Raw genomic sequence first — 26,072 nt, 5'->3', positions numbered from 1 at the left:
AATCTCTCCATAAATAATAGCAATATATATATATTCCTCTGTGCCTTTCAGAGTCCAAAGGGCTTTCATATCCACGGTCTCACAGAACCTCATGACCAAGTGTGAGTGTTAGGAAGGTATGGAGTGGGGCCAGGAGGGGAAAAGGGCAGGAAACAGATAGTTATTTTCACAGATAAGGAAAATGAGTATAGAGAGAATTTGGACACTTTTTCTTTTCCTTTTTTCATGTGCCATTTAAATTTTCATTCATAAAACACAAAACTAAACTCAGATAACTACTTTGTTTTTGCATCTGACCTGACCATATGCCAGAGAATTCTTTATGAGGGCATAGTGGGAACTGTTAATATACCAGTTCCATTAAAAATGGCATACTGGAATATCTAATAAGTTTAGGTAAATTAAATTAAAAAAGAGAACAAATTAAATCTTTAAAATAACAGGAATTTTTTCCTCAAATATCAGGGGTTTTCTTTAATAGTCTTCAATGTAGCCCATTTGCAGTCAATATCAATCATATTGCACAAACCCCAAGGGGAAAAACTGAGGGAATTAATGGATAGTTTTCACAGCTTCATTGTAAAGTCCAAGATCAAAAGGATAGTTGTTTTCTTTAAACTGGACATAAGATGTACAGATGATGGTTGCTTTGGCTTTTTTTTTTTTTTTTCTGAAGCTCGAAACGGGGAGAGACAGTCAGACAGACTCCCGCATGCGCCCGACCGGGATCCACCCGGCATGCCCACCAGGGGCGACGCTCTGCCCACCAGGGGGCGATGCTCTGCCCCTCTGGGGCATCGCTCTGCAGAGACCAGAGCCACTCTAGCGCCTGGGGCAGAGGCCAAGGAGCCATCCCCAGCGCCCGGGCCATCTTTGCTCCAATGGAGCCTTGGCTGTGGGAGGGGAAGAGAGAGACAGAGAGGAAGGGGGGGCTTGGAGAAGCAGATGGGCGCTTCTCCTATGTGCCCTGGCCGGGAATCGAACCCGGGTCCCCCACACGCCAGGCCGACGCTCTACCGCTGAGCCAACCGGCCAGGGCAATGGTTGCCTTGGCTTTTACAACTACTTCCACGATTCTAGAGATTTCTTCATCAAGAGGCTCCATCAACTCAATGGTTCCACTTTTTACTTCTCCATCTAAAAGAAAAAACATTTTTCCAGTGGGATGAATCTTTTCCGCCCTCCCTACAAAGCAGACGGGTCGGTTGATGAACTCAGCGTATGCCACTGTTGATGCATGACTTGGGCAATTATATCACTTCCACCATCATTGCAAAGCAAGAACAGTGGCAGGCGGGAAACAAGCGAGCTGGACACTTTTTCAAGATCATGCATTGGTAAGAGGTGGGGCAAGGACCTGAATTCAGAGACCTTCTGATTTTTAGTACAATGCGTAAGTACTAACCTTGAAGCCAAGAGGTCCAAGAAATGACTACCAACCTGGTTCCTCCAACTTATAGTGGTGACAATGAGAAACTGAACAGGAGTGGGGCTTCCCCAAGGGGACAGACTATTGATAAAAGAACAGGGAAAGGATGTCTATTTAAGTGTCAGTCTGGCCAAGCTTGGGCAAGGGGCCAGATAATGTGGCTTTTGCCTCTTAAATGGATCTTAGGGGAGATCTTTTACCTGTCATGCATTGGATGCCCCTCTGTGATCCTATCAGGTGGAGAATGTGGCAAAGCACAGAATGGATACTCAGGTCCCCCAACATGCATGCTTGATTAATACAGTGTGTCTGTAAAGTCATGGTGCACTTTTGACTGGTCACTGGAAAGCAACAAAAGACAATAGAAATGTGAAATCTGCACCAAATAAAAGGAAAACCCTCCCAGTTTCTGTAGGATGATGTGGCAGCATATGCACATGTGCAGATGATGACATAACATTGTGTATACAGCGGAGCAGCCCACGGCCATGCCAGTCGAGATGTGGACGGTACAGAGGAAAGTTCAGTGTGTTCTGTGGCTCGCTAAATTCGAATCCGTGACCAAAGTGCAACGTGAATATCGGCGCATTTATAACGAAGTGCCACCACATAGGAATAACATTACTCGGTGGGATAAGCAGTTGAAGGAAACCGGCAGTTTGGTGGAGAAACCCCGTTCTGGTAGGCCATCAGTCAGTGACGAGTCTGTAGGTTATAAGGGATAGCTACCTAAGGAGCCCTAAAAAATCTGTGCGTGAGCCCACATCGAACTGCACTGAATAGGTATGAAACTGGGAGAGTAGTCCTTTTATTTGGTGATTTCACATTTCTATCGTCTTTTGTTGCTTTCCTGTGACCGGTCAAAAGTGCACCATGACTTTACGGACACACTGTACTGTATTTTATTAAAATTGACTATCAAAGGCTGCTAAGAAGATAAATAAGAAGTGATTCTTTTATTTACTGAGGGCCTACTAGGAACTATAAAGATAATAAACTACAGTCCATGCACTCAAGGATCTCACTGTCCAGCTATGGTGGAAGAGGTGGAAGTGAATAATAAAATAATCCCAGAACTTCTGCTTCTGACTATGATAATTAGAAAGAGAAAAACAGTAACTTTATAGTGAAGAAAGCAGGCAGACACCACCTCAACCATGGGATCAAAGTTAACGTCATAAGTAATGACATACTGTCATCATGTATCCGCTGATATGATATACTGACAAGTCACATGATTTTTGTGGGATTTTGTCCAGAATGCTCTAAGGCAATCATTAAAAAACATCAGATAAACCCAAACCGAGGGACAAAATAACACTTATACTCTTCAAAAGTGTCAAGGTGAAGAAAATTTGAGAAAAATGTCACAGGTTGAAGATTAAGGTGTATGAACCCTGAGGCAGTCAAAAAACACCTACTAAGAAGGACTTCTGGGAGCTAACTGAGCTCAAATTAAAAAAATGGCAGAGCCTAGCAGCCATTTCTGTACAGAGGTCTCTCCCACAAACTGTACTTCACAGAGCAGCCTCTGCCATTGACTGCCTGCCTGCACTGTGTTTCTGCCATTTGAGCCAGCCCTTATAAAGGTTTCCTGGAGTCCTAGTTCAACCAGTAGTAGGAAGACTTTCCCCATTCATTGGAACTGTGCAGCTCTGGCCAATCAGAGCTGCTCTATTTTGACCAATCAGGACAGTGCCTCTGAAGATTTGGTGTCTTGTTTTTGCATGAGGACAGACCAATCAGGGACAGAGGAGACACTTCTGTCTATATAAGCCAGCTCCCCATGTCTAGAGAAGCACATTTTCCACTGAAGACTAGAGACAGGGTTTCCCTGGCTGGAGCTGAGACATGGAGTATGTCTTGCTAGGCGTACAACAGAGAAAGGCACAGCAGAACTTCCTAGCTGAAAAGGATCCTCATGGCAGTGCTGATCACTATCAAGCTGTTCAACTGCAATACTGTTTTCACAAACATGGTGTATTATTGTTGACCTGTTTGCACTAAATGAAGTTTTCTTCTTCATTGCACCACAAATTGGAGAATACTGTTGGTGTTGAATTGGCACCAATGACCATGGGTTGGCAGCAGACATGATGACAAAATTCAAATATTGAAGCTAGATTAGCTAATAGTATTGCATCAGTGTTAATTTCCTGTGTTTGATAATTATGTGTGGTAATATAAAATGTTAACATTGCCTGAATGGGCGGTGGAGCAGTGGATAGAGTGTTGGACTGGGATGCTGAGGATCCAGGTTTGAAACGCCAAGGTTGCAGGCTTGAGCACAGGCTCATCCAGCTTGAGCGTAGACTCACCAGCTTGAGTCTGGGGCCGCTGGCTTAAGCATGGATCATAGCCATGAACCCATGGTTGCTGGCTTGAGCCCAAAGGTTGCTGGCTTGAAGCCCAAGATCACTGGCTTGAACCCAAGGTCATTGGCTTAGGCAAGGGGTCATTCGCTCTGCTGGAGTCCCCCAGTCAAGGCACATATGAGAAAGCAATCAATGAACAACTAAGGTGCCACAACAAAGAATTGATGCTTCTCATCTCTCTCCCTTCCTGTCTGTCTGTCCCTATATGTCCCTCTCTCTGTCTCTCTCTGTCACAAAAAAATAGCTTGAGATGTGGTTTTGTCCTTTGTGGACATCACTACTTATAGAAGCTTGAGATGTGGTTTTGTCCTCAAATAAAATAAATAAAATGTTAACATTAGGGGAAACTGAGTAAAAGATAAAAGGTGTTTAGTATTTTGCAACTTTTATTTAAGTGTAAATATTTCAAAATTAAAAATTGAAAAGAAAAAGCCAGAGAAAGAGAACGGAACTAGCGTGTAAATGACGGTTGACTTCTCATGAGGAACAGTGAAGGCTGGGGGGGGGGGGGGGGTTGGAGAGGATGGGGAAAGTGTGCCTCCTTGACATTTGGTCCAAGCTATAGATTTAATGGAGCTATGTCTTGTTTTAAGTTGCTGTATTTATTTTTATTGTTTTAAAATTTTTATTTATTGATTTTATAGAGAGAGGAGAGAGGGAAGGATGAGATGTTTCAACTCATAGTTGCTTCACTTTTGCTGTTCAGTGATTGCTTGTTGTATGTGCCTTGACCAGGCAAGCCTAGGCCTCAAACTGGCAACCTCAGTGCTCCAGGTCAATGCTCTATCCACTGTGCAACCACAGGACAGAATTAAGTTGCTGTAATACATTGTATTAGGTCTTCAAACAGAATAAAGTTTGTTTTGAAACAACAACAACAAAAGAAACAATGAAGGCCAGAAAACAGTGGAACCACATCTTTAACGTACAAAAGAAAAACATCTGTCAACTTAGAAATCTATATCTAAGAAATACCATTAAAAATAAGTGGTATTCCATTGTACTACTCATCCATAAGAAAAGATGAAATACTGCCACTTGTGACATGGATGGATCTTGAGACTATCATGCTAAGAGAAAAAAGTTAGACAAAAGAAATTAAAAACCATATGCCTTCACTCATGTGAGATATAAACCTGAAAGCAAGGAATGAACAAACTAGACCCAGAGACCAAGAGGAAGGATTTGAGGGGGAGGCCTTTGAAAAAAATATGATAAAGCTTCAAAGCCTCTGAGCTTGTTTGGAGAGAAGATACAGTAGTCTTTCTTTATCTGTGGTTTAGCTTTTCATTGTTTCAGTTACCCACTGTCAAGTGTAGTCTGATATTAATATTAAATTGCAAATTCCAAAAATAAAGAATTCATAAGTTTTGAATGGGGCGCAGTTTTGAGTAGACCTGGACCCCTCTGTCCTGCTAGGATAGTTAGTTAATCATCCCTTTGCCCAGGCTGTATTGTCATAACAGATAGGTAGTGACAGTATCCCAGTGCTGGTGTTCAAGTAACCCTTATTTTACTTAATCCCAAAGTGCAAAAGTAGTGACGCTGGCAATTCTGATATGTCAAAGAGAAGCTGTAACGTGCTTTAAGTGAAAAGGAACATATATGTAGGAGAAAAACAGTATATACAGGGTTAGGTACTATCTGCAGTTATACGCATCCACTTGGGGTCTTGGTATGTATTTCCCCTAGACTATTTCCTAAAATGTTTATCAGATACTTAATACGTGCAAGCAAGTATTTGTAGAGAGAGGCCTTTGTGGACATCACTACTTATAGAAGCTTGAGATTTTAGTGGTTTTGTCCTCAAGAGATTTTAGTCTACCTGAAAACCAAACTTATCCAAGAAAAAGTTAGTGAATAATAAAAGACTATACCAGTGCCTGACAGAGTCAGCATTCAACAGATATTTGTGAATTAAATGAATGAAAGTGTTAATGAATGATACTCAGGGTACAGGGGGAAAGTGCAGTGCAGGTGAAAGAGCCCTGTGGGAGTCTCTGAGGAGGTGAGACTAGATTCGGAGAGGGGCCACAAGCCGCTGGCTTTGCTCAGCATATCAAGTGCATGTGCGCGGACCCTGGGACCAGTGATGGAGGTGGTGGGAGAGAAGGTGCAATTCTCCTCCGCCCCCTCTTCGGCTTAGGGACAGAAAAAGGCGCTCGGGAAGGAAGCGCCAGTCCGTGTCCCGCCCCGTTGCGTCCCACCCACGGCGTCCCCTCCCCTCCGGCTGCGGGAAAAGCGGCCGCGGGCGCCGCAGCTCACTGTGGGACTGGCGGGCGCGGCCGAGGCGGAGCGCTGCGGCGAGCGGACGAGATGCGAGCGCGGCCGCTCTGGACCGTTGTGCTGGTGCTGGGGGCGCTGGCGGGCGTGGGCGTTGGAGGTGAGTTAGTCGCCCGGCGGCAGGAACGGGGCTCTCCGGTGATCCGTGCCGTACATCCTGCTGCGGCCAAGTTTGCAGACTTGGAGCAGGAAAGCCCGGCGGCGGCGGCGGGCGGGTGGCCGGGGGAGGGGGTTAGTTCTTGAGCGGCTGCGGAGTGAGCGCGACCAGACTGAGGCTATCGGAGCCTGGAGCTGGGGACTTTTCCGGCCCCGAGGAGGCAGGGTGATGGGCTACCTAGAGGCTGGTCCTCCCGGACGCCGAAGCCAAGTTAGGTTCCTGCTCGGGGCGGCCTCGACGTGCGCGGTGCGCTGAGCCGCGCGTTCAGCCGGGGCTGCGCGCACCACAGGTGGTGCGGCTGGTGGAATGGGAGACTGGCCGCCACAACAGGGGCAAGCTGCAGCTTTCTGGGGCTGTTCCCGCATGTTGGCTGAGGCATTTATTTAGTTGTAGTTACTCGGATAAGAGTGTGCTCGCGGGTTTACCAGTTACTCAACGTTCCTCGTTTTCCGTGTGTTACACTTTCTCCCAAGTTGGATTTTTTTTTTTTTTTTTTTTTTTTTTTTTATTTAACTTGGTGGCTCCCTGTGGGCGGAGAAGGATGAGGGGATGAGGGCTCTGCCTCCTCCTGTTCCCGGGTGGCAGCAGTGCCTCTGCTTCCGGGACAGACCTCGCATCCGAAATATCTCTAGCGTATGCGGAGCCACGCCAAGGGTCCCCGAGGCTGGCTTGGATCCCTGCCTTTGTCTCTCCTGCTGCTGCACACCCTATCAGGGGCCAAGGCCGTTGGCATTTGGCGGCATTGCTGCTAGGGAGGGGCGGAGCACAGCGCAGCCTAGGGGTGCTGTCAGTGGTTCTTCTAGAGCTCTGGTGACCTTCTCAGAGAACCCTGGCTCCTAGTCCTCTGGGGTGTTCCCATGCAGAGGAGGCGCAAGTGTTCATTGATGTACTTTTAATGAAAGGAGTGGTATTCATTGTTAACAATTTAACTCTTGCAGAAAGTACTTTTTCTTTAAAGTAAGACTAATTGATAAGTCCATTTCAAAGATAGCTATTCAGAAATACTTTGATGATTGCCTTCAAGACTTGTGCGTGTTTAAGAGATTATACAGGACAAAGCAGGAACATCTTTTTTAAAAAATCATTGTTTTGAGCCTGACCTGGGGTGGCTCAGTGGCTAAAGCTTCGACCTGGAATACTGAAGCGCTGGTTTGAAACCCTGGGCTTGTCCCGTCAAGGCACATAGGGGAGTTGATGCCTCCTGCTCCTCCCTCCTCCTCTCTAAAATGAATAAATAAATTTTAAAAAAGGGCCCTGGCTGGTTGGCTCAGTGGTAGAGCGTCGGCCTGGCGTGCAGGAGTCCCGGGTTCGATTCCCTGCCAGGGCACACAGGAGAAGCGCCCATCTGCTTCTCCACCCCTCCCCCTCTCCCTCCTCTCTGTCTCTCTCTTCCCCTCCCGCAGCCAGGGCTCCATTGGAGCAAAGATGGCCTGGGCGCTGAGGATGGCTCTGTGGCCTCTGCATCAGGCGCTAGAATGGCTCTGGATGCAAGAGTGACGCCCCAGATGGGCAAGCATCGCCCCCTGGTGGGCATGCCGGGTGGATCTCTGTTGGGCGCATGCAGGAGTCTGCCTCCCCGTTTCCAGCTTCCGAAAAATACAAAAAAATAAAAAAAAAAATAAATTTTTTTTAAAGTTTAAAATCACCTTTTTGAGATGTGATTGACATAAAAAAGCTGTATATATTTAATGTCTAAAACTTGACGAGTTTGAGCCCTGGCCGGTTGGCTCAGTGGTAGAGCATAGGCAGGCATGTGGCTATCTCTGGTTCCATTCAGGTCAGGGCACACAGGAGAAGCAACCATCTGCTTCTCCACCCCTCCCCCTCCTCCTTCTCTCTCTCTCTCTCTCTTTCTTCCTCTTACCCTTCCGCAGCCATGGCTGTATTGGTTCCAGTGCATCTCATCGGCTGGCCAGGCGCTGAGGATGGCTCCACGGAGCCTCCACCTCAGTCGCTAAAACAATAGCTTGATTGTGAGCATGTCCCCAGATGGGCAGAGTATAGGCCCCAGGTGGGGTTGCCTGGTGGATCCCAGTTGGGGTGCATGTGAAAGTCTGTCTCTCTATCTCCTCTCCTCTCACTTGGAAAAGAAGAAAAAAACAAAACAAAACTTGACAAATTTGGAGAGAAGTATACACCTATGATACCATCCTCACATTCTGTGAATGATAATCTTCATGGAGGAGTTACAGATAATATGTAGAGGGCTGTTTACATTGTTATTGCTGAAGCTAAAATACTTAGGGATGTTAGGATAAAGCATCTAGAGGTGATTTGCTTCTCTTTAGGAAACCCAATACATTTGAATATCTAAATTCATTCACAGAGGATCCTCAAGTGCTCCACCTGGGCATTCTGGAGAAGAGTAAAATACAGCCGAGACTATGAATTCTTCGGGCATTTGGACCTTTGCATTATTGCATCATTTAGACCTCTGATCTGAGGGTGCTGGAAAGTCAGGGGACCCTCTTTGAAGTGTCCACCTCCCCCATTTTCTGGAGGAGACACACAGGAGGGCAGCATTCTCCATTATCCCCCTCAACACTGTGAGTGCGTGTGGCAGAGGTCTCCTGGGGACAGCATAAGATGGGGCCAGGAGGCAGCAATGAGGAGGGGGAGCCTGGATATGACTCTGGAATTTCCTAATAGAAATTCCTCCTCTGCAACTCCCCACCCCACTCAGGATCTCTGTTTATCATCTCCTCCCAGCCCTAAGAATCTTTCTGCCCTTGTTGGCAGGAATAGTGAGGAAGCATGCCCACAGGAACCACAACTCATGAATCAGCAGACAGATAATTAACTGGGGGAATGACTGAGCAGCTTCAGGAATAAACCACTTGGCTTGATCCAGCCCCCTCTGCTGCCCACAGAGCTGGCCTGCTATTTCATCCCATTGGCCCCTTCATCCTTCTCCAGAACCCTGACCCTTCCTGAGGAAGATCATTGTGCCTGATGGAGCTCAGGTGGGCACAGGGAAATCACACTGCCTATTCTTCCAGTGTAAAATGCTAGTATTTATTTAAATGTGAAACTCTCCAAGAAAAAAAAATTTATAAAATTTGCTTTTCTCTTCATGTGTGCAGTACCTCCAGGAACGCTCTTTAAAAAGTTACTTTTATTGAGGTATAATTTACATACAGTAAAATTCATTCTTTTTTCTTTTTTCTTTTTTCACTGAAGCTGGAAACGGGGAGAGACAGTCAGACAGACTCCCGCATGCGCCTGACTGGGATCCACCCGGCATGCCCACCAGGGGCGACGCTCTGCCCACCAGGGGGCAATGCTCTGCCCCTCTGGGGTGTCGCTCTGCCACGACCAGAGCCACTCTAGCGCCTGGGGCAGAGGCCAAGGAGCCATCCCCAGCGCCCGGGCCATCTTTGCTCCAATGGAGCCTTGGCTGCGGGAGGGGAAGAGAGAGACAGAGAGGAAGGGGTGGGGGTGGAGAAGCAAATGGGTGCCTCTCCTATGTGCCCTGGCCGGGAATCGAACCCGGGTCTCCCGCACGCCAGGCCGACGCTCTACCACTGAGCCAACCGGCCAGGGCCTAAAATTCATTCTTTTTAGGTGTATGGTTCTATGAATTTGGCAAATGCATACATTCAGGTACCTGTCATCATAATCAATATACAGAATATTTCCATCACCCTAAACCAGGGGTCGGGAACCTATGGCTCACTAGCCAGATGTGGCTCTTTTGATGGCTGCATCTGGCTTGCAGACAAATCTTTAAGGAAAAAAATAATAATGTTAAAAATATAAAACATTCTCATGTATTACAATCCATTCATTTCCTACTGCTCATGTTCATGGCTGCGGGTGGCTGGAGACAATCACAGCTGTCCTCCAGGACAACACCAACTTTTTATTGAATAATGCCTAACATACCTGGGTTGTTGTATGGCTCTCACGGAATTACATTTTAAAATATGTGGCGTTTATGGCTCTTTCAGCCAAAAAGGTTCCCGATCCCTGCCCTAAACAGTTCCTGTGAGCTCCTTTGTCATCAATTCTCTTTCCCCATCTTTAGTTCTTGGCAACCACCAGTCCGTTTCCTGTTCTTATAGTTCTGCTATTTACAGCATGTCATATAAATGAAATCATACAGCAAGTAGCCTTCCAAGTCCGGCTTCTTTCACTTAGTATGATACATTTGAGATTCCGTGGTTGTTGTAGGATGTATCAGAGGTTATCCAGGGCTACTTTATATTCCCATGTGTTGAGACAGTTACCCGAAAGAAGGGGGCTACATCCATTAAACCCGGATCCAACTTCCAATCTAAATTTTCTAATTGGATAGATGTATTTGAGCTGTATAGATTAAGCCATTAGATTTCCCAATTGCTAAGTAGTTATATCTTTGGGATATTGGAAAGAGTTTTGCAGTAACCAGCACTTTTATTATTCTCAGTCCTAAAAAACAATGGATAGTTTGTGGCCAAATATGATGTCATAATCCTTGAAGCCAGAAGCTGTAAGTAAACCTGGGGTATTCTACCTTAAAAAAAAATTTTTTTTGGTAGCATCTCTGAAAAAAAAAGCCCACGACAAGTCTTTTTTTCTGTTTTCTGTCATGTTCCCACAAAAAGACTATTTCCCCTTCCTCTCAGACTTTCTTAGTTCAGTTAGTAAAGAATTTTAAACATTCAAGAAGAGAATTAGATGATATATGCTCATTATAAGAAGGTCAGGCATTGCCCTGATCCATTGACTTAGTGGTAGAGTGTTGGCCTGACATGTGGATGTCCTGGGTTTGATTCCCAGTCAGGGCACACAGGAGAAACGACAGTCTGCTTCTCCACCCTTCCTGCTCTCCTTGTTTCAGTCTCTCTCTCTCTCTCTTCTTTCCCACAGCCATGGCTTGATTGGTTTGAGTGCATTAGCCCCAGGTGCTGAGGATGGTTCTGTAGAGCTTCTGCCTCAGGTGCTAAAAATAGCTCGGTTGCGAACATGGCCCCAGATGGGCAGAGCATTGGCCCCAGACAGAGATTGCTTAGCGGATCCCGATCTGGGCACGTGTGGGAGTCTGTCTCTCTGTCTCCCCTCCTCTCACTTGGAAAAGAAGAAAAAAAAAAGTCAAACATTGGAGAGTAAAATGGCTGGTTCCTCTCTAATTATCTTACCCCATGATGTCCACTATTGATTAGAGAGGTGTTCTATTCAGAGCTTCTCCTACTTCTTCTTGGCCTTTTGGCTAAGATCAAGTTCAGATCTTTTCTTCTTACACACCTGATTCTCATGTGCATGTGTATTCTTTGACCTAAACTTGTGTTATGTTCTTAAACTTACGAAAGCCATTTGCTTTCATATAAAAAAATAAAAACCACTTCAGTGTGAAAAGAACTATGGGTCTGGAATTGAGAAACTTGTATTCGATTCGTGGCTCTGCAGGCTATTTTTTTTTTTAAATAATTTTATTATTTTAATTTTCTTGTTCTTACAAATATGCAGTCTTACAAATTTTTTTTTAATTTTAATTTTATTTTATTTATTCATTTTTTTTAGAGAGGAAAGAGAGAGGGAGAGAGAGAGAGACAGAGAGGGAGAGAGAGGAGAGAGAGACAGAGAGAGAGAAGGGAGGAGGAGCTGGAAGCATCAACTCCCATATGTGCCTTGACCAGGCAAGCCCAGGGTTTCAAACTGGCGACCTCAGCATTTCCAGGTCAACGCTTTATCCACTGCACCACCACAGGTCAGGCCTGCAGGCTATTTTTTTAAATCAGTTTTCTGGGTGACTTTGTCATCTTACCTTTTGGGACTCATCTCTTGGTGTCTCAGGGGCTGAAAAGTGGGCGAAGGTGATGAAGAGAGACTTTAGTTTGCTCCTGTTTCTCCCACCAACTGGAGACTTTTCCCCTTTAATTGATTAATAATGTAGAATCTCATGTCAGGATTTTTGGAGGGAGAAAAGGAAGGTCTGCAACTAAAACCATGCTTGAAAAATTTGATCCTAGAAGTTCAGCAAAAGGCACATTTAGTAGCCACTTTAAAAGTCTATGTGTTGGATGATGGGTATACAACATAATCAACAGTTCAAATGTTATAGAAACGATCATCTGAAATCTATGTACTCTTATTGATCAGTGTCACCCTGTTAAATTTAATTTTCTAAATAAATTTTTTAAATAGTCCATGGGTCAACCCTATATCCCTTTGCTAATGAAATTCTTGGATATACAGTATATATAATTATTTATCATTATTGTTATTTCTCAAGCAGGATCATCCACAAAGGATCATTGTTACTTAATATATAATAGACATCTTTTTAGGCCACTTTATGGATTTCCATTATTTCTTCTAAGAGCTATAATTCTAGCCAGAAGGCATACTGTTATATGGATATTCCTGGATTTTCTTAAAAATTTTTGAAAAATGAATACATTTTATTTATTTATTTTTTAATTTATTCATTTTAGAAAGGAAAGAGAGAGGGAGAGGAGAGAGAGACAGAGAGAGAGAAGGGGGAGGAGCAGGAAGCATCAACTCCCATATGTGCCTTGACCAGGCAAGCCCAGGGTTTCGAACCGGCGACCTCAGCATTTCCAGGTCGACGCTTTATCCACTGCGCCACCAAAGGTCAGGCCAAAAAAGTTGAATACACCACAGGTCAGGCCAAAAAAATTGAATAATAGGTTTTGCCAAATTGTTCTTCCAAGTGGTGCAACCTATTTGCCCTCCTACCAGGACAGATTGGCAGCAAGGACTGGTGACAGCACTGATGTTTGCTGTCCATATCCACACGACATGAGCTAGAGGGGAAGAGTAGCAGAACTGGACAGCTGATTGCCAAGGAGGTCACCAACAGGGCATTGCTGGGCTGGGCTCAAACAGAGCGTGGTACAGCCTTGCCTCTACTCTATCCTGGATGAATCAGATGGGAGGTGGGGCCTGTACTGATAAAATTTTCCAGAACCTGAGATGGCAGCATTTGGATCAAACATCAGTTAGGCCACTAAAGATTTGGAGAAAAGGAACCCTTGAGCAGATTGGTGCAGCCACTGTGGAAAACCGAATGGAGTTTCCTCAAAAAATTAAAAATGGAACTGCCTTATGATCCAGTGGTTCCATTTCTGGGACTATAGCAGAAGAAACCCAAACACTAGTTTGAAAGAATATATGCACCCCCATGTTCACTGAGCATTACTTACCATAGTCAAGCTATGGAAGCAACCCAAGTGACCATCAATAGATAAGTGGATTAAGAAGAATACATATATACAGTGACTACTCAGCCATAAAAAGAACAAAATCTTACCATTTGGAACATCATGGATGGACCTAGAACAGGCATGGCCAACATATGGCCCGCGGGACAGATAAGGCCCGCATAATGAGTTTATGTGGCCCACGATTAAATTTTTACTATTCTACACTACTTTAAAATCTCAGCTACTCAGAAGCGGAAGTGTCTTTGATTATTGAAAATTGAGATATTTAAGAAGATAGTCATACACGGACAAGAATTCCGCATGTGACTAATCTAGGGTTAACTTCCAATAATTGGTTGAATGGCTCTGCAATACTTTATTTTTTTAAAAATTCCATTATAAAGATTTACAACTTTTGTACTCGTCTGTACTCCATATGAACTGTTTGACATTTAGCTGCGATGTGAAACTCACATTCTTTTAGGCGGAGTTTGCCAGTGTGCACCCAAGGTCAAACAATTCGTTATTTTTGTGGTCAAGTGTGCTGAATCAAGTGGCATTGTAGCATAGACAATAGCTGCAGTTGATAACTGAAAATATGTCCAGGCTGTTTGTAAAACGAAATAATTGTTTTATTTGCAATATAACCCCTTCAAGCTCATTCTATTAAATATTGTTTCAATTGATTGTGATATAGTTTAGATATTTATACGGTATGAAATTATATTTTTTAATATATTTTTATTAAAATAATATTGTATATTAAAAATATTTTTCACTCACATATTTATTCATAAACAAATTACATAATAAAATTTTGTTTACTTAAATGAATAGTTTTTGTATTTAACATTTTTTAATTTAAATATTTTGTCTGGCCTATGAAAAACGTTTTCTTTCTAATCTGGCCCCGGGGGCAAAAACTGTTGGACACGCCTGACCCAGAAGGTATTGTGAAATGAAATGTTAGAGATAGACAAATAATACCACATGACTTTACTTACATCTAAAGAACAACATGAATGAACAAAACAGAAACAGACTCAAATACAGAGAACAGACTGATGGCTGCCAGAGGGAAGGATGGTTGTGGACTTGGTGAAAAGGTGAAGGGATTGCCCTGGTCAGTTGGCTCAGTGGTCGAGCGTCGGCTTGGCGTGTGGAAGTCCCGGGTTCGATTTCCGGCCAGGGCACACAGGAGAAGCACCCATCTGCTTCTCCACCTTTCCTCCTCTCCTTTCTCTCTATCTCTCTCTTCCCCTCCCGCAGCCAAGGCTTCATTGGAGCAGAGTTGGCCTGGACGCTGAGGATGGCTCCATGGCCTCCGCCTCAGAAGATAGAATGGTTCTGGTTGCAACAGAGCAATGCCCCAGATAGACAGAGCATTGCCCCTTAGTGGGCATGCCAGGTGGATCCTGGTTGGGTGCTTGCGGGAGTTTGTCTCTCTGCCTCCCTGCTTATCACTTCAGAAAAAATACAGGAAAATTAAAAAGGTGAAGGGATTGAGAGGTACAGATTGGTAGTTACAAAATAATATGAGGATGAAAAGTACAGCATAAGAAATATTGTCAATAACATTGTAATACAGTAACTGTCTATAGTGTAGTAGGAACATCAGGGAACACTTTGTAAATTATATGATAATCTAACCACTATGCTATACACTTGAAACTAATACAAAATAATATTGAATGTAAACTAATTGGAAAAAGAAAAAATATATCAGTTATGCCAGTAGGATGAAATAGACATTTGTGCATTGTTTGAAGGGCCTGTGCCCTGAGATGCTAGGCCTCTTAGAGGACTCGTCACCCTGTCGATGTTTTCTGGTTGGAATACAAACTTTGAGGGCTGGCAGCACCTTGAAGGTCATCTAGTTGAGTACCATTTGTTTTACCGAGAAGCAAAAAGGGAGGCCCTGAGAGGTGAACTGACAGTTAGTTTAGTGGCATTGGTGGGGTCTATCCCCAGAGGCTCCTGTCTCCTGACCAGTGATTTCTTTATTATATGCTATTACAGACAAAGGACTCTCTTTTTTGTCTCACTCTGATATGTAGGGGAGTGAGATGGGCATTTCTAGTGCAGGAAGTGATTAGCATGAAGGTAAGGAAAAAGAAACCAACACTTATTGAGCATCCACTGTGGATGGTTCTTTCACGTATGTTATCTCATTTAAACCAAACAACTTAAGAGGTAAGTATTCTGCCCAAATCTGGAGCATGGGGGAAAGGGAGCAACTGCTGAGGTCTCCAGTGTTTAGCTGACGGGGCCGGGTTAGACCTTTTAAATACTAGGAAACAATGACAAGTTTTTTGTATTTTTCTGGAGTTGGAAACGGGGAGGCAGTCAGACAGACTCCCGCATGCACCCGACCAAGATTCACCCGGCATGCCCACCAGGGAGCGATGCTCCGCCCATCTTGGGGCATCGCTCTGTTGCAACCAGAGCCATTCTAGCGCCTGAGGCAGAGGCCATAGAGCCATCCCCAGCACCCGGGCAAACCTTGCTCCAATGGAGCCTTGGCTGCGGGAGGGGAAGAGAGAGACAGAGAGGAAGGAGAGGGGGAGGGGTGGAGAAGCAGATGGGCGCTTCTCCTGTGTGTCCTGGCCGGGAATCGAACCTGGGATTCCTGCACGCCAGGCCGACGCTCTACCACTGAGCTAACCGGCCAGGGCCCAATGACACGTTTTTTAATGGGGATATGACCAAGAATCAAAGAGTCACTGGACCTTAGAGCACCAGAAGATGAAGAGAGTGCCTGAGGATGGTAAAAGTGGCTTTAGACCTGTCCTGCCTACCAGTCTGCATGCTTTCCCCACCACTGCCACTGTTACATGAAAATAGGGTTCATTGTTTTACTACCCCTGGCCTTACAGTGTTTCCAAGGTACAAGGTTTCCAAGGGTGTTAATTTTAGATCCCAACCATACAGAAGACAGAACTCTATCTGAGGATGGGCTCTATGGAGTGTTCAGCACATGGCCATCTAATTAATCCAGTTAAAGATGATAACCAGACATGATCAGGCTTCACGTACAAGGGCAGGGTCTACTGGCAGAAGGGCCAGTGAAAGGTATAACCAGTGACCAAACATTTGAACTTTATCGAAGGGGATTTACTTGCTCAGGGCCAAGTCCTTCCCGTCTTTCCATCATGCCCCACGTGCCATTTACCAGTACGTCCCTGGAATATATCTAGAGCCTGACCACACTATTAACATCACCACCATCCAATTCCAAACCCCTGCCATATGTTGCCTGGATTATTGTAATAGCTTCCTGATCTGTCTCTTTCTGATTTTTTTCCCTCTCAGTGGCCATGATGATCTTTTCTTTTTTTTTTTTTTAATATTTTTTTCTTTTCTTTTGTTTTTTTTTAGATTTTATTTATTCCTTTTAGAGAGAAGAGAAAAAGAGAGAGAAAGAGAGAGAGAGAGAGAGAGAGAAAGGAGGAAGAGCAGAAAGCATCGATTCTCATATATGCCTTGACTAGGCAAGCCCTGGGTTTTGAACCGGTGACCTCAGAATTCCAGGTTGACGCTTTACCCATTGCACCACCACAGGTCTGGCAGGATGATCTTTTCTTATTCACTTCTGCTTATCATGTGGAGATGACTACAGTTTCCTAGTGCTACACTCCCGGACTGCTGTGTCAGCTTCCTCTCTACCTCTTTTCTCCCTCTCTCTTCCTACTATTTCTTTAAGAGGCTGAAGTCCATCTACGTGTTGTGATTGTTTTTTTCTCTCTAATGCTTATCCCCGATCTTCCCATGACTTCCTTCTATGTATCATTTTGAGATGTCGACTCAAAGAAGACTTTCCTGTCCACTGTCTCTCAGGGAGACTCCCTCCTCTCAATGACACTATTCCTTTATCCTGCTTTATTTTTTAAAGTATTTACCACTGTTTGAAATTGTACTTTTTGTAGTGTATGTTTTTGTTTTTATCTTCCTCACTGAAGTTTAAGTTCCACAGGAATAGGAGGTTTGTTTAGTTCATCAGTGTGTCTCCAGAGCCTGCGAGAGTGCTGGGCACAGTTAGCTACTCAATAAAATTTTGTTGAGGAATGAGTGAATGAAATGAATGAATGCTGACACCATTGATATTTATGAGTAGAAAAGTATAAAAATAACCATTTTTCCATTATCTGTAGGTGGACTAACCATAGCAAAATTTTCGTTCCAAGCTGGCTTTTCTCAATTATGAGTATTTCTGGGCAGTGTTCCTCAAAATCATGTCACATGTGTTAGGACATGCAAATCAAATTTGTATTCAGCTCTTAGGGCTGCCATAACTGGGTGGCTTACAACAACAGAAATTTATTCTCTCTGGAGCCTAGAAATCTGAAATCAAGGTGTCAGCAGGTTCCTGACCATGTGGTAGCACAATGGATACAACATTGGCCTGGGACACTGAGGACACAGGTTCGAAACCCCGAGGTCACTGGCTTGAGCATGGGCTCACCAGCTTGAGTGAGCGATTGTTGGCTTGAGTGTGGGATCATAGACATGACCCAGTGGTCGCTGGCTCAAGCTCAAAGGTCGCTGGCTTGAAGCCCAAGGTTGCTGACTTGAGCAAAGGGTCACTGGCTTGGCTGGAACCCCGTGGTCAAGGCACATATAAGAAAGCAATCAATGAACAACTAAGGTGCTGCAACGAAGAATTGATGCTTCTCATCCCTTTCCTTTCCTGTCTGTCTGTCCCTGTCTGTCTCTCTCTCTCTCTCTCACTAAAGGAAAAAGGGTGTCAGCAGGGCCGTGCTCCCTTCGAGACTCTGAGAGGATCCTTCCTTGCACCTTCCTGTCTTCTGGTGGTGGCCGACAGTCCTTGGCATCCTATGCTTTCCAGTTGGAACACTATAATCTCTGCCTCTGTCATCACATGGTGTTCGCCCTCTGTGTCTCTGTCTTCATGTAGTGTTTTTCTCTTATAGGACATCAGTCTTAATGGATTAGGGCCTACCCTAATGATTTTATCTTGATTACATCTCCAAGACCCAATTTTCGAATATGGTCACAGTCATAGGTACTATGAGTTGGGACTTCAACATACCTTTTTGGGGAAACAGTTCAACCCTAACACATTTTAATATTGGTAGAGGCAAATTATACATGAATACCTTCTGATATTAAGTACCATCAGATGAGCTTAAAAATTTTATTTTAAATCTCTCAAGTCAGGATGCATCCTACAAGATAGTTTGGATTTCCTACTGCTTTGGGTGGTGCTTACTGAAGCTTTCTGCTCAGAGCACAGAGGTATGTGTTACCTTGAACTCCACCTTCTTGTGTCCTTCCCTTTCCTGTGTTGCCGAGCTGCTGCTACATTTAAAGAGGGAACACAAAATAATTTTTCTTAGCAACTTGCTCTAGAGAAACCACTTGTGCACTCACAGGGCAGTTAGCATGAAATGTTTTGTTTTTAGATGACTCACCCAGCCAGGTGATTGCACTGGAAGGTCAGGTGCTGCTTGAGTCACCCTGTGTCCCCATGGACCTAATTAATGATGAGTCCAGGGTCAGTGGCAGGGCTGGGGACCCAGGCCAGAACTCCCCTCTGGCAGACAGCAAGAGAGATATCTGTAGTGTTTGCAGTACGCATCCTCCTCCCTTCCCACTGAACACCTCTCCCTCTGACAGCCCTCTCCTGAGTCCCCTGGCCTCATGAGGGTGGCCATTTCTGCATTCTGATATTCTGTTTCATTGGACAGCACGTCCTCAAAATAGCTCTCACTGACGCACTATGACTTCCACTGGTTCCAACTCCCTTACTTGTTTTTCTTTTTCTTCCACTTTTCTCACCCCTTTTCTCTTTTCTGGTTCTGTGAATGGGGCTGAGGTGCCAAACCATAGCCTTCCACTTCTACTTTCCAGGCAAACTTCTTGGCTGTGCTTGTCTGTTGTTTTTAACTGGCTTCTCTTCTTGGCCATCCTCTCCTAGTTTGAATTTTTGAATACCAACATTCCTAACTCCATTTAGAAGCCAGATCTGCAATTGATCTCTGTGCCCTAGCTTGATGCTTTCTGGGTCCATGCCCTCACCACCTCGGTGTTTAGTGTACACTCAGCTGTCCTGTAGAACAGTGTCTTCAGGGGGAAGAAAAAGGAAATAAAATGTTCATCTGCCTTAAACAGTTTGGGACTCAGGATAAAACAGCAACAACAATAGCAACTGTAGAAGCATTTGTTGAGTATTTTCTGTGTGCCAGTCATTGTGCTCAGAGTCTGAGAGGGATTGGTTCACTGAATCTTTATAATCACCCTGTGAGGACCAGGGCCAGCCCTCCTTGTTTCCCTGCTCTGGCTAAACTGTCAGAGAGGAAAGGGGTAGTAGGGGTTGTTATGGGCAATGACAAAGTTTTGATAAAGATCTCCACTTCTCCAGGAGGGCTGAGTCTGGGTCACTGAGGCTGAATGGGAACAAAGGCCTTATGAATGACTGGAAACAGAGGCCCAAAGTCCTTCCACATGTTCAGGAGCGGGGAGTGGCCCCGGAGCTGCAGCTCCTTGAATCAGCGTGGCCTACGCTCAGAGACTTCTGATGAGTCAATCACTTTGAGCCACTGCGTTGCAGGAACCTGCCCTTGGTGGCAGGTCTTAGGGGAGGGTATCATGTGGGGGTTATTGTTTCTCGTGAGATTAACTTGTGATTTATTAAGATGAGATGGTAAGGGGAACCAGGTAGCCATCACTCCCCAGGCATGACTTTCTAAAGAATACATCCCAGCAGCTCCTCGCCCTCCGTGGTCAGGGACTGCCCATCCACAGGGAGGGGCCTGCTGTTATTTATTTCACATCTGGCGAGGCTTTCTATGGTGGCGGCAAGTCAAAGACTCATAAGGAAATGCTAATTTGAGAATGAATGGATGGATAAATGAATAGACTAGGAAAAATTTTCGAAAATAATTTGATGATACCCATACCGTCCATGGTCCTCTCCATCTAACTCTCCCTGCAGTGTCCTTTCCCTAGTGAGAATCAATGGCATTTATGTCCAAAATTACCCTTCTGAGTGCTGGTGCCCATGGAAACTTCAAAAAGGGAAGCAGATACCTAAAATAGTTCAGGCTCTGGTCCTCTCAGAACTCTTCCAATAAGGCAATAAAGGGGGACCAGAGAAAGAGCAATTGTGAGCTAAGAGATGGCCAGGCAGCCCCTGCAGGGAAAGGCTTTCTGGTTGCTTTATTGGTTCTAGACATTCATGCATTCTGCATCTGGCAGCTCTGGGAAGAATGGCTACCTTTCTTTTGTTACAGACAGTGAGAGGCCGAGGTCTGCTCCAACTCAGAGGTGGCCTCGGTGCATCAGGGCCAGGCCTGGAACTATGTCCATAATTCTCACCTCGCAGTCCTTGCACTTGCGTGCAAAGGTTGTAGTCAGGTCAGAGGCTGGAGTTCCAGAGGCTACTCATGGACTTGTGGTGGCATCCTGCTTGTAGAATTTTAGAGTTGAGGTTAGACAGTCTTAAGGTTTTGAGGAAACCTGGGGCTTCCAGGAAGTGCTTCAAAGATTCTACATATAATCTGGTGTTTTTAGGAGAACAATGAAAATCTAAATTTTGAGGAATTGTTTCAACTGTTGCATGTTTTATATTGGAATTCTATGCATCATTTGGAGGAATGAGCTCAGTTGTTTAAAAGTTGAAACTGATTGAGTTCAGTACCTTCTTCGAGCAGGATAGGCTGGGCTGGGCTGGGCAGGACCGGGTAGGCGTCCAAGGGGCTTAAAATCTGTTGGGTGGCAGTGTTGTTATGTCAGATGCATATATAATTATAATATGTTAGGAATATTGGAGTTGAAGAAACAGGCTGTGAGGAGACGAATGACTCGCTCAAGGCCACATGGTTAGGAGGCAGCGCAGCTGGGACCACAGTCTACAGACTGTGCATGTTCCTTCTCTGTTGGATCCCTCTGCCCCTAGTGAGGTTCCGAGATGGATACAGTTAAAGTGTAATTTTAAAAGTGTTAAAAGTATGAATCCCATGAAACTATAAAATGAACATGGGTCAAAGGTTTTTACTCAACTCAATTTATGAGGGAGATGTTAAGATTAGTTCAAAAGAAAATTCAAGGAAGGGAGATACAGTTGGTCAGTGAAAGAAATGCCAAATCAATGATCTAATATAGCAATTTTCAACTTTTCTCATCTCATGGCACATATAAAAACTAATTACTAAAATTCTGTGACACACCAAAAAATATATTTTACACTGATCTGACAGCAAAAGAGGTATAATTTTTATTGATTTATAAAAAATAAAAAGTGGTTACCCATCCTTTTTGCTCCAAGTGACCCTTTAAAAAATAAGCTGCCTATCCTGACCTATGGTGGCACAGTGGATAAAGTGTTGACCTAGAATGCTGAGGTTGGTTCGAAGCCCTGGGCTTGCCTGGTCAAGGATATGACCTCTATATTTATGGTTCAAGACAGGGCATTCACACCTGACAGCTATTATTGTGTTGACTATTGTAATTTTTTTTCTTCTTTTTCCAAGTGAGAGGAGAAGAGATAGAGAGACAGACTCCCGCATGTGCACCAACCAGGATCCACTTAGCAACTCCCATCTGGGGCTGATGTTCTGCCCATCTGGGGCTGATGCTCTGCTCATCTGGGGCTCACAACAGAACTGTTTTTAGCACCTGGAGGTGAAGGCTCCATGGAGCCATTCTCAGAGCCCAGGGCCAATGTGCTCAAACCAATTGAGCCATGGCTACAGGAGGGGAAGAGGGAGAAGATGTAAAGGGAAGGGTGGAGAAGCAGGTGGTTGTTTCTTTTGTGTGCCCTGACTGGGAATTGAACCAGGAATGTCCACACACTAGGCTGACGCTCTACCACTGAGCCAACAGGCTAAGGTGTCATTTTTCAATTTGACAATCTAAGGGAAAAGAGGTCAGTGCCCCTGACTAAATAGTCAGGTATTGCATGTTTTATAAATTATTGTGTCACACCGTTTGAAAATTGTTGATCAGATAAATTCAGCATTGGTTAATGTTCTACGAGGCAATAAACTCTAACCTTTGGAGATTACCTTTTCTATCATTTGTGCTGCTTGTTGGGTAAGAATTATATATAGTGTTCTCATTGAGAATTATTTGCATTGTTATTGGTTTTCTATAAGTGAACCTCTACTCTTAATGAGTTGTAAAATATTCTAATTGAAGTCAAATAAAGGCACTCATGACTAGAAAACCCAATAATCCCTAAGCCTGGTGTGTCTTCTAGTCAACTTGCTGAATTATATTGAAAGGGCACCCAGTATTCCCTTTGCCTATTTCTAAATTTTGTATAATTTTTCCTAACATTTTCCTCTTTCTCTGTATAAGCACATTTTCTTTGTATGTTTTTGTACAGAAATGGGAAGGGAGGAAGTTCAGTCATACTGTAATAAAATGGACTGAGACATTCAGCTCAAGGAGAAGTTTTGGAGACACTGGAAAAGCATCTCAGCTGTCATAATGATTTCTTTCTAAATAGATTTGCTGGTCTCACCAGCTGGGGGCAACGGGGATACTTTAGAAACTGGATAAAGGAACTGTCAGGAAACTGGGTCATGGGGAAGAATGTGTTTTCCTCATTTGCTCCTTATATTGGAAAAGGCATTCTTGGGGCCACTGAAGGGTTTACCTGGCCGAGGCCAGGTTTACCTAAACTAGGTAGGGGAAGCACAGAAGATGGGGGCTTCTGTCCAAGAGCCCAAGGTTTTCTTCCAGGCTGGGCTTCTGAGGACTATTTTGGTCCCTCTGGTTGTCCATGCTCCTCCCCCCTGCGATTTCTCTGTCCTTTGACAGTGTGAAGATTGTTCACATTTTAGTGGCATTTCATAAGGTATCAAGTACTTTGCCCTTCTCTGAATTCTTGCACAAATCCTGTGAGCTAGATGTTATCATTTCATAGAGGTTAACTGAGATGCCCACGGTCATGACATGGCTAGTAAGAAGAGCCTTCAGAATTCAAATACAGGCTTTGCAATTCCAACACTCCCTGTTCTTCCACCTTATATCAATCTGCCTTTTCTAACATTTGTACAGTTCTCCCAAAGAACATTCTATGCTTGGATCCAAAGATAGATGTATTGAGAAGTTTAATAAGATTCCAGATTTGCTTTTCCCTGACAGGCCAGTGGGACACTGCCATGGCTGCCCCCTACCCCCTGCTCCCTGCCCCCAATATTTAGGCTGCATGTTAATGTTAGTGTATCAGGGCTTTGGATCCCCTGTGTAGTGGCTGTGAATATATCACCAGAGTAATTGGAGAAAGGACACATTGCCATTGCTCTGGACCTCAGGTTTTCATTTGCAAAATGTAGGTGTCAAAACAGTTGTTAATTCAAGCCTTTCCATCAGTTATGAGCTGACACTTTGGGTCCATGGCTCAGCCTTGCTCCATCACCTGCCATCACCGTGGCCTTATTATAGTGAAGGTCAGTGTTGAGTTTCTCCTGATCTTCCTCACTCTCCTTCCTATCAAACAGCGTGTTTGGTAAAAGTCTGTAGTTTGATTAGGGTGTGTTTGTATGCATCTGAGAGCTGTAAACCTGAGCATTTGGGAAACTTGGAAAGGATGGGGCAGGCCTGATACTTCAGCAAGTCAGATCAGGGCTAATGCCTTTGTCTCTCTGTTGCAGGGCCGAACATCTGTACCACACGAGGTGTGAGCTCCTGCCAGCAATGCCTGGCTGTGAGTCCCATGTGTGCCTGGTGCTCAGATGAGGTAAGGAGCAGACACCTAACTTATTTATTCCCCAGACTTAGCTGCTTTTGTGAGGGAACAGATGCATGGGAGATGTCCCTCCTAAATACACAAGCCCCTGCCACTTCTGTGCAAAACTAGGGTAAAGCCTTCCCATTGATGGATGCAAAGCGAGCTGTTATGAGGGTGTTGCTGGAAATACCATCCAGGGTCCACCATGTGACCCACAGCCCTGGCCAACTTGGTTGGTCCCCCCTGGACTCACTCTAGCCATTGCCACCCTTTACCACATTTTGATTCCTTCTTGTTGGGGTGGACTACCCCAGGGAGGCAGGGCCTCGGGTCTCTAAAGGAGAGGCAGGAGAGGGTTATGGGCACATAGGGATGCTGATTTACAGACATCCCAGAGTTTTTAAAAAGCAAATAAAAAAGGATCTTGCCCTTGTGTGGGTGGATGTTTCTTCGAAAGGTCTCTTCTCTTTCCTTTTCCTCTCTGACGGTTGGGCCCTATGGCCCTACCTTTTCCCCTCTTTTCCTTTTCTCCTTCCTGTCCTCTCCTAGGTGTCAGTGAGGGAAGGGCCAGTTTGATGAGGTTGAGAGGGTGACAGGAAAGGGTTAGCTGTGTCTAGGCAGAGGGTTTGTTGTGTCTGGGGCCCTGGGGAATGAGTGTGTCTGAGGGAATGGCTGTGTTTGTGGCTGGGACGGGAATTTGGAGCTGGCAAGACCTGGTGGGGGTGGGAGAGCGGTGAGTGTGGCTGGAGAGCTTCCAGTGATTACAGAGTCTGAGGCTGAGTCATTGGCCTGGTCCCTGGCAGGTGGTTACCTGAACTCCTGGTATGGCTGCATCTCAGCCACCTGAGGCGCCCTCTCTGTCATGACAGCATGTTCCTGGCCTCGGCAGCTTTCTGACTGCTGTGACCTAGGCTCTCATTCTCTCTGTCTGCTTCTCTTCCCGATCTGCTGAGCTTCCTAAAAAGGCAACTTCCCTGGCAGGCTGGTGGTGGGTGGGGGTGGTGGGAGTGAGAGGCTGTGTTTATGCTTCTATAGGAATGCCAGAGGCAGAGGCCAGCTCAACACACTGCTTTGGCTTGTGTGCAGTTCAGCACGGGAACTGCCTTCAGAGGCAGCTGCCCAACATCTGGGCCACATTGACTTCATTTAGCAAATGAAACATTCCCTGGGGCTAGGGGTGGGGGTGCAGTGGGGGATGGGTGAGCAGTTCCTTTCCACCCCTGCGGGTTCTCCACCCCTCTGGTCTGAGCTGGCTGCTCAAGTGTGATGTGGTCTCCTCCCTTCTCATTTGCCATATCCTCCTTCCCTTGCTCACCATCCTGATGTTATTAAGCTTCTTTCACAAGGAGGTTGGAGTTCTGCAGCTTAATCCTGGAAGAAGGGAGTGCTAGATGGGGAAGGTGCCTGAAGTTGGCTGGAACAGAGGGCTCACCAGGGGAAGCCCTAGTGTTTTCCTCCTTCTTCACCCAAAGCAAGAGAAAATGGAGACAGCTGTGGCCCAGAGGAGTCTGGGGTGAAAGAAAACATATTTTTGGAGTGTCTGTCACCTCTCTTGATCTGCATAGGGACAAGCTGTGTAGCCGAGGTGGGCTGAGAACTGACCGGATGAAGCCTCTAGGGCCTGTGACCAGACTTCAGAGATGCAAATACAGATTATTTATGGATGACCCTAGTGAATTTTGTCCTCTGGGAAAGACCAGTGGAGGGTAGGGGAGAAAGGTACAGGGTAGGATCAAAGCGTAAGGTAGGACCAGCTAAGGAATGAGGGGTGGAATCAGAGAGGAAATGGGTGCTCTAGGACCAAAGACGACTAACGAGGGGAGGAAGAGAGTCCAATAAGGTATTCTCTGGAAGAATGGAATATAAATAGGAAAGTGGGGGAGGTCAAGGGTTTAGTGAATGACTACAACTATCTCTGAGCAAGAGGGAGAAGGGGAGGAGAGAAGAAGCAAGGAAAAAGGGTAAGAGCAAGGTAGGAGGG

The 26,072-nt window shown here is 45.0% G+C and overlaps 1 protein-coding gene and 1 pseudogene across 1 annotated transcript in view; one reads left to right on the top strand and one right to left on the bottom strand.

Annotated features, from left to right (window-relative positions):
* Positions 1-510: 510 nt before the first annotated feature.
* On the bottom strand, positions 511-1,268 carry LOC136391421 (replication protein A 14 kDa subunit-like; annotated as a pseudogene).
* Positions 1,269-5,896: 4,628 nt separating this feature from the next.
* Positions 5,897-26,072, top strand: part of ITGB3 (integrin subunit beta 3) — a 54,833-nt gene continuing 34,657 nt past the window's right edge. The window contains 3 exon segments of the mRNA XM_066363093.1: positions 5,897-5,945; positions 5,948-6,187; positions 24,015-24,100. Coding sequence (XP_066219190.1) covers positions 5,897-5,945; positions 5,948-6,187; positions 24,015-24,100 — 375 coding nt within the window.

The sequence above is a fragment of the Saccopteryx leptura genome, chromosome 2, assembly GCF_036850995.1.
Source record: "Saccopteryx leptura isolate mSacLep1 chromosome 2, mSacLep1_pri_phased_curated, whole genome shotgun sequence".
Taxonomy (NCBI): Eukaryota; Metazoa; Chordata; class Mammalia; order Chiroptera; family Emballonuridae; genus Saccopteryx; species Saccopteryx leptura.
This window is presented reverse-complemented; position numbering and strand designations above follow the sequence as displayed.